General features: G+C 42.0%; 1 protein-coding gene across 1 annotated transcript in view; it reads left to right on the top strand.

Moving 5' to 3' along the window:
- The window catches only part of MTHFD1 (methylenetetrahydrofolate dehydrogenase (NADP+ dependent) 1, methenyltetrahydrofolate cyclohydrolase, formyltetrahydrofolate synthetase), a 54320-nt gene that overhangs the window by 2210 nt on the left and 43371 nt on the right, over nucleotides 1-8739 (top strand). The window contains exon 2 of the mRNA XM_005874033.2: nucleotides 7462-7546. Coding sequence (XP_005874095.1) covers nucleotides 7462-7546 — 85 coding nt within the window. The remainder of the gene's footprint in view (nucleotides 1-7461; nucleotides 7547-8739) is intronic.

Below are 8739 nucleotides of genomic sequence, written 5' to 3'. Positions count from 1 at the left end.
TTTATCTTCCTATTGTTAAGTTTCATGAGTTCCCTGTAAATGTTGGAGATTAAACCCTTATCGGTGATATCATTGGCAAATATGTTCTCCCATGTAGTGGGTCTTCTTGTTGTTTTGTTGATGGTTTCCTTTGCTGTGCAAAAGCTTTTTATTTTGATGTAGTCCCATTTGTTTATTTTCTCTTTAGTATAAACTTTTATTCTTTATATATATATATTTTATTGATTTCAGAGAGGAGGGAGAGGGAGAGAGAGATAGAAACATCAGGGGTGAGAATCATTGATCGGCTGCCTCCTGCATGTCCCCTACTGGGGATCCAGCCCACAACCTGGGCATGTGCTCTTGACCAGAATTGAAGCTGGGACCCTGCAGTCCGCTGGCCGACGCTCTATTCACTGAGCCAAACCAGTTAGGGCCAGATTGCTTTTCAACATGTGGTTTGCTGAATTGCATTGTTTCTGTTTGACCTTCATTTTTTGTTTATTTATATTCAAACCTACTCCCTTTACCAGTGGCTTTTTCGTGATGAAAGCTTCCTTTTAGAAAGTCTGGTTTGTGGAGATAATTTAGGTTTGCTTCTTGGCAGGCTGAGAATAGGTGCTCACTGAATATGTTTTGAGTGAAGAGCAAGTTAAATATATAAGCTCCATAAGGGCAAACGCATGCATTGTTTTGTTTATGTCTATATAAACACTTATAAACCTTCATTTTTCTGGAGAAGACTGTTTTGGGTATTGAAAGGCTCTCTCCCAGCATGCTCAGGGTTAACATAGCTAACCTGTCCAGTGCCCCATGGTTGAGCAATCAGTTAGTTCCTGCTAACACCGTTCATAAAGGAGCATTAAGACTAAGGCCTTTTTGTGTTTGCAGATTTCTCTCTAATGTACTTACAAAATGGCTCTTTCAGACACTGCCACACGTTGGCACCTCGACTTTCATGGAGAGTTTGACTCTAGGAACTGGTAGTGCTCAGAGTTCTCAGAGGGGGAGAGCTCTGCAAGGAGGGGCAGCCTGCCTGGCTCACGGGGTAGTGCAGTCCCAGCTCCTTGTGCTGCAGCTGACCCTTGGGGAAGCCTGAGCAAGAATGTGGTTCTGACAGCTTGACTAGGTTGGGCTACAGAGGCTCTGGGCAGGGTGTCCCACCTTCGCTCTTTTGCTGGGCCAAGGATATTCTTGAGGAAAGGTGAGCGAACTTCTTACATTGCAGCCAGGGATCCTGGAGTCTGGGGAAAGGGTCCCTCATTCCCACGTTTGCAGGTCAGCTTCCTCGGTTGCCATCAATTTTGGTGTCTCGGGGACGAATTTGCAAGCCCTGGGCAGTTTATTCCCTGAGGTAGTGTTTGAATTGTAAACTCTCTTCCTTGGAGGGAGGAAAAGTAGGGCAGGTCATGAGTCCCACAGTCAGAATTTCTCCAAAATCCAGTCTACTCCCCACATCCCATCCTGCAGTGAAGGATATAGTTGAGGCCAGAAACGTGATGACACTTGGCCATCGGTTACTAGGCTGGTTAATGGCAGAGGCTCCACTAGAACCAAGGTCTTCACAGGGTACATGGTGTTTTCCACTTTATTAGGTACTTACCACTTTGCTTAAAAGGAATTTCATAAACTAATCTTTTTTTCTTTATAGCAATCTTCTCACTGCCATACTTCCCACTCTGCTGAGAAGGCCATTCCTAGCTTTTATTTACTTTTATTGTTCTCCCTTTATACTTTCCTGGTAGCTAAGACTAGAAAAAGTTCATCCTTCTAGATTCCTTCTCTGGCTTTTCCACCCTATGGGAAATCCGGATCTTGTTGCCAAATTATCTCCCTTTGGGAGGAAAATCCCCATTTCTTCCTTAAGGGGAGTTCCAAGGTTGCAGCCTGAATTTGATAATTGGAGGAGAACTGAGGGTTAGAGATAAGTGTCTTTTTTTTTTTTTAATCCTCACCTGAGGATATGTTTTTACTGATTTTAGTGAGAGGGGAGGAACATCAGTGCCTGAGGGAAACATTGATCGGTTGCCTCCTGTACCCACTCCCACCAGTGATCGAACCCGCAACCTGGGTATGTGCCCTGACCGGGAATTAAACCAGCAACCTTTCGGTGCAAGGGATGATGCTCTAACAACTGAGCCACACTGGCCAGGGCAAGTGTGTGTCTTTTTGGATACTTACTTATTCAACAAATATCTGTGTGCCTCCCAGATGCCAGGCACTCTTCAAAGTCATGAGGCTGTAAAAGTGAACAAAACCTCCCAAATCTCTCGTATAGTTTGCATCCTGAGGGGTGGAGCTAGGCAATAAAAAACGGTAAAGCCGAATGTGAGAGCGTATGAAAGAGAAAGCCAGAGTAGGGAAGAGGGACAGATTTCTGAGGCATGGGGTTGCAGTTTTCAATATGGGAGTGAAGTTCATACTCAAAGTGATTTGTGGGCAACGATTCGAAGGACGTAAGGCCATGAGCCTGCCAACGTCATGGGGAAGAGGACTCTTGACCAAAAACAAAGCCTTTGCCATGGACTTTGACCTCATCAATTATTAAGCCATTGCCTTGGGTCAACAGTGATGGATCCTGGAAGCTGATTGTGAATAGAGGAGCTGAGTGAGGGGAATCGACCTTGATGGTGACAGCACACCCTGGTTTTAGGGAAGTGTCCCTTAGGAGATTATACAAAAGGGTTTAAATTAGACAGTGTTAGAAAAACCACCCTGATTTGGTTTTTAGACTAGAAACCACAGTTCTTCCATATGTATGCTTTTCATAGTGGGGCCCACTGAATTTTGTGATTTGTTTGACTATCCCTTTTCTTTGTTTGCTATAATGGAGCCTGCTCCCTCATTGATGGCATTTTTCTTGAGTCTTTTTTTCTAGAAAGACCAGCTATACAGAGACAGATGATTTGCCTCATGGCAGGCCACTGAGTGAAGGTGCTCTGAGTGTTTGTGGGTTGAGCAAAGCAAGTTGGATGTTTGTGAGCTTCCTCTGTTTGTGGGTGGTATTCTCGGAGCTAGCCTGCTCCCTCGTCCATGGGCCACTGGGTAACTCAGTTTACCTCTTTGTGCCTTAGTTTCCTCACCTGTATATTGGAGTAATATGGGACCTAATTCATGAGGTTGTTAAAATTAAATGAGTTATTACTTATAATAAAGCAGTGCCTGGCACATAGAAAGTTTTAATAAACAGGTGCTTGGGAAATACTTGTTGAATAAACATGTGGTATTTGTGTTTATTCAGACTGTATCTTTGGTAGCCTGTCTATTTCAAGACTATCTAACCACAGATTTGGCCACCAGAGCGGATTATGTTCCCAAGTCCCAAGCAGGCCTCTGGATCATCACCCAAAGGGAATACGGAAAGAATGTGGAAAATTGGGGTTCTCCACTTGGAAAGAAAGAGCAGGTCAAGAGCTCTTATCTGAGATAAGCCTCACAAAGGCCTGGCCTTTCTTGCTTTTAGAAATGACAGAAGTGCTCTGGCTGCTGTAGCTAAGGTGGTTGAGTTCATCCCATGCACCAAAAGGTCACTGGTTGCAATCTCCGACAAGGCACAAGCCCAGGTTTTGAGCTAGATCCTCCGTAGCGGGGCATGCAAGAGGCAGCCAATCGATGTTTCTATCTCACATCCATGTTTCTATCTCTTTCTCCCTTCCTCTCTCTCAAAAAAAAAGAAAGAAAGAAAGAGTTCATTCTTGTATTATTTATTACTGATCACTTACTAAAGCTGTGCTCTGTGGGCCTTTTAAGAATCATTTGAGGATTACTCTAAGCTTCAGTGTTTGTTGACTCAGGCAGCTTCATTTTCATGTAGCTGTCTTCTCCATGTAGTTAAATATCCTTTACTGCCTTCTTTGTCTACCTGTAGCTTCTGTTGAGATGTCTTTGTTAGGTCATATTTTAGGAATGCTTTTCTCTCAGTCCTAAAGTTCCAAAATTAGAAAATGAGCCATCATCTTAGACAGAATGAATTGGATTTGTAATGGACTTTTCCAGGAATAATTGTACAAGACTTTGGGCAAAAGCTATCTGGGTGACTGTTTAGGAGTGTTAGGGGTCCTCTGACTAGGACTCTTCAGAGGTAATATGATTCCATACAGATGTGCATCTTTGACTTTTATTATCTAGGCTTTTTTGGAGGAAACTGATAGTAACAGACTCCTGTCCATACACATTCAAACACACATTGACAGGTTGAGATAAATGATTCCCACTTTGATGTTTGCCTCTTAGAAAGAAAAGATAATGCCCCAAATTGTGTTTTATTGTCCAATAGCAGGGTTTCTCACCCTTGGGCACTGTTAACATTTGCGCTAGATAATTCTTTGCTGCGGGGAGGGGATATCCTGTGCATTGCAAGATATCTCGTTGCATCCCTGGCATCTACCCACTAGATGCCAGTAGTAACTTTGTTAAAGCTTCATCAGCGTCTGTTCAGAACTAATTGGCTATGATAACTATTTTACTAGTATCTATTGTCATGACTTGAGAAATTTTAATGGTTTACTACTATTTGTCTTACTACATCCGTTGACACTCAGATATTTTCTCCAACATCGAGACTGAGATATTTCTTCCCCTTAGATTTTAGAAGATGTTGATGGAGGATGGTGTAACTTTGGCATGAGTAGTTCTATTTGGGGATCAGGAGTATTTCTCCAAATGCCTATTTCTGCTTCACTTTGTCCCCAGATGTTTTACTAGGGTGGTATAGATCATGGCCTTGGTAGAAATGGGCATCTGCAACTCAAGGAAGTTTCTGTTAATTTAGGTTTCAGTGGTTAGGAAATTCTTCTATTATAGCATTTAAACTTTCTGGAAGTAATGAGCCATAAAAATTAAGGCACTTTCCACCATTTAATTCATCGCAGCTCTGGGACCCTAACGTAAAGACACAAGGGAGAAGGAGTGCTGACTTTTCTCTCCAGAGTCCTCTTTTGTAAAAGTTTCTGAACTTCAGCCAGACCTGACACTTGGCTTTCTTTATTTCACTTTTCATCTCAGGGTTCTTCAGCTAGTGGCCTACCCAGGAAATTAAAACAGGAAAGATATTTTTAAGGGACTTACGGAGACCCAATTACCACTGTCTTTTTTTTTCTTTTTCTCACCAGAGCTGAAAACTTTCCACTTGTTGCTTTAGTGTTTGGAGCTATTGACTTAGTTCTTGCTGATTGTGCATTTCTAAATGCCTCTTATTGCTATTCTGGTCATGTCTCATAACAAGGCCTAAATGTTAGCTTTTAAATAAATCTTTCTAGTGGGGAGAATATCCCTGCTAATACAGTTTCAAAAACAATCCTGCTTTTTTTTTTTATGTTTTTATTGATTTTTTACAGAGAGGAAGGGAGAGGGATAGAGAGCTAGAAACATCGATGAGAGAGAAACATCGATCAGCTGCCTCCTGCACACCTCCTACCGGGGATGTGCCCGCAACCCAGGTACATGCCCTTGACCGGAATCGAACCTTGGACCATTTAGACCGCAGGCCGACGCTCTATCCACTGAGCCAAACCGGTTTCGGCACAATCCTGCTTTTTAAAAAATATATTTTTATTGATTTCACATAGGAAGGGAGAGGGACAGAGAGATAGAAACATCAATGATGAGAGGGAATCACTGATCAGCTGCCTCCTGCACACCCCCCACTGGGGATCAAGCCTGCAACCCGAGCATGTGCCCTTGACCGGAATCGAACCTGGGCTCTAGCCACTGAGCCAAACCAGCTAGACTAGAGCAACAATTCTGCTTCTTAGGAAAAGTTCCAGGAAGTCAGTGTAACTGATCTGAAGCTATAATCTTTTTTAGAAAAAATATTGCAAACTGAGACCCACTTAAATGATAGCATAGAAAATACAGAACATTTTGTTCTTTGTTCTTAACATTCTGGGCTGACACATTTTCCACCTATACCACCTTGTAGAACTGGGTTCCCATAGCTTGCTACCTGCTGGGGAAAAGTATTATTTTTAATTTTCTCTACACTTCCTTTTTCAGGTCTCAATGCTCACTTATTCTAGAATCCTTATGAGATTAGATAAATAAATGCACCGTATCAGTATGAAATCTGCGCTGTGCCTTAAAATGTTTGTAATTGTCAGTCTTTCCAGCTCATTTCACAACCCCAAAACCTCAGAGTCATCCGTAGCTCCAATGTTTTCTCTGTGCTTCATATTAATATGTCTAAAATCCAACCACTTCTTGCCAGCCTAACATTGATACCATATTCCAAGCCACCATCAACCCAGGCCTGGATATTAAGAAAAAAATTGTAAATGGAAGATTATAAGAGAGGATTTCGCGTGCCAGCAAAAGTTACTGGCGTGCCATGTTTGGCACGCGTGCCAGGGGTTGCCCACCCCTGACATAGACAGATCTTGTTATGTTCATGACTGTGTCAAACTGGGCAAGGACTATTTTGACTACTTACTTATGGATGTAATTTAATATACTTGATGTCCTATTTGTTGTATTGTTGAGAGGTTGTGTGTTGATAAGCTAATTTATCATTGTTTCAGATCAGGTTATACTTTCAACCTTGTGTTAAATACTTTTGTAAGGAAAATCCTTCTGTGAATTAGAGTATAATTTTTTAAATTTTTATTGAGAGAGAAAGAGGAACATTGATTTGTTGTTCCACTTATTTATGCATTCATTGGTTGACCTTTGTATGTGCCCTGACCAAGGGTCGAACCCCCAACCTTGGCGTATTAGGATGATGCTCTAACTAACTGAGCTACCTAGCCAGGGCTAGAATATAATTTGTAAATTCATATTGAATTTCAGTGGGATTTACTATCATTCAGCCTTATGTGGATACCCTGTAATTATTGTACTATGGTAGGTTGAGCAGGTGTGAGCTAAAATTCCTTCCTGCAAAATTTTTCATATAGCACTTGGTGACTAGAAACAATGAAGAAATATGAGGATTAGCAGCCTTCCAGAAGTGTTGGGCCAAGTTTTCATTTGTTCACTGTGTTATCTTGAATGCCATAACTAATATGTTTTAAACTGTCCCCATACTACATGACCCAGTCAGTATCAATAGAAGTTAGAAATGATCCATGTTGCCCTAGCCGGTTAGCTCAGTGGTTAGAGCATCAGCAAGCAGACTGAAGGGTCCTGGGTTCGATTGCAGTCAAGGTCACATACATTGGCTTCAGGCTCAATTCCTGGCCCTGGTTGGGCCTATGTGGGAGGCACCCAACTGGTGTGTCTCTCACATTGATGTTCCTCTCTGTCGCTTTCCCTCTCTTCCACTCTCTCTAAGAATCAATGGAAAAAATATCCTCAGTTGAGGATTAACAACAACAAAAAAGAAGAAAAGATCCATGTCTATTTGAAGCCTGGAAAATTGATGGGCAGTACATATTATACCTGTTAATGACTCTTCTGTTTTTAATTTAAAAGAGAAATACATATAGTAATCCACATCATTTTTTGCTTGAAACATTGTGTTAACTCCAACCTTTCCTTTTTCTCTAGGCAAATAAGGGAGCAACTGAAGAGCCAGGTCACTCAGATGAAGGAGCAAGTACCTGGTTTCACACCAGGCCTGGCGATATTACAGGTATTATGGCAGTGCATTTCCACCAGTAACCTCCTTACTCAGTCTCTCAGTAGCACTTAAGACAACAAGAACTTCAGTCTCTCCCCATTTTTTATTTATTCGGAGGGGGGTGGCTTCTGTGAAACCTTAGACCAGTGGTTCTCAACCTTCTGGCCCTTTAAATACAGTTCCTCATGTTGTGACCCAACCATAAAATTATTTTCGTTGCTACTTCATAACTGTAATGTTGCTACTATTATGAATCGTAATGTAAATATCTGATATGCAGGATGGTCTCAGGCGACCCCTGTGAAAGGGTCGTTCGACCGCCAAAGAGGTTGCGACCCACAGGTTGAGAACCGCTGCCTTAGACCTTTGCAATTTCTCCTTGCAGGTTCCTCTTCAGCTCAACTTCTAAATGTTGGCGTGCCCTGGCCCTCTGCTGTTCTCTGTGGGCACCCTTCCCCTGGTCCAGTGTCTCTTGAGATTTGGTCTTAGGATCCCTTTATGCTTTGAAAAATTGAAGACCTTTAGGAACTTTTTTTTAAAGGAGCTTTTCTTTTATGTTGATTTATCCATTGATATTTACTGTATTAGAAATTAAAAATGAGAGGCTTAAAAAATATTTACACGTAAAAATGCCCAATGGGAAGATCATTATATGTTAGCATAAGTAACATTTTAATGAGAAAACTTGTAGAAAACAAAATTTAGTGAGAAGATGGGCAGTATTTTACATTTTTTGCAAAACCCTTTACAGTCTGGCCTAATGGAAGACAGTGGGGTTCCCATCGTATCTGCACTCAGTCTCTTGCTATATGCTGTGTGATTGAAATGTATGAGCCAGCGGTCCCGGATTGCAAGAGGGATGTCTGACTGCCAGTTTAGGCCTGATCCCTTCAGGGATCCCTACGGGATAGGGCCTAAACGGGAGTCGGACATCTCCCAAGGGGTCCTGGATTGTGATAGGGTGCAGGCTGGGTTGAGACACACACCCCCCCCCCCCCCCCCCCTTCCGTGCACGAATTTTGTCCACCGGGCCTCTGGTTTTTCTTATAAAGATGTGAAAGGGAAGGCTTTTTAAAATAGTCTTTCCAGATAATTGTGAATATACCAGGATTCAATAAGCAGAGTTTTTTAAGGTTAGTTACAATGTGTAATCTGAACCTTATCTTTGAACTTTCATACTTTGTTGCATCGAAATCTGTGTTGGA

Source organism: Myotis brandtii, unplaced genomic scaffold, assembly GCF_000412655.1.
Source record: "Myotis brandtii unplaced genomic scaffold, ASM41265v1 scaffold423, whole genome shotgun sequence".
NCBI lineage: Eukaryota > Metazoa > Chordata > Mammalia > Chiroptera > Vespertilionidae > Myotis > Myotis brandtii.
The sequence above is the reverse complement of the archived record's forward strand: the minus strand, read 5'-3'. Positions and strand labels throughout refer to the sequence as shown.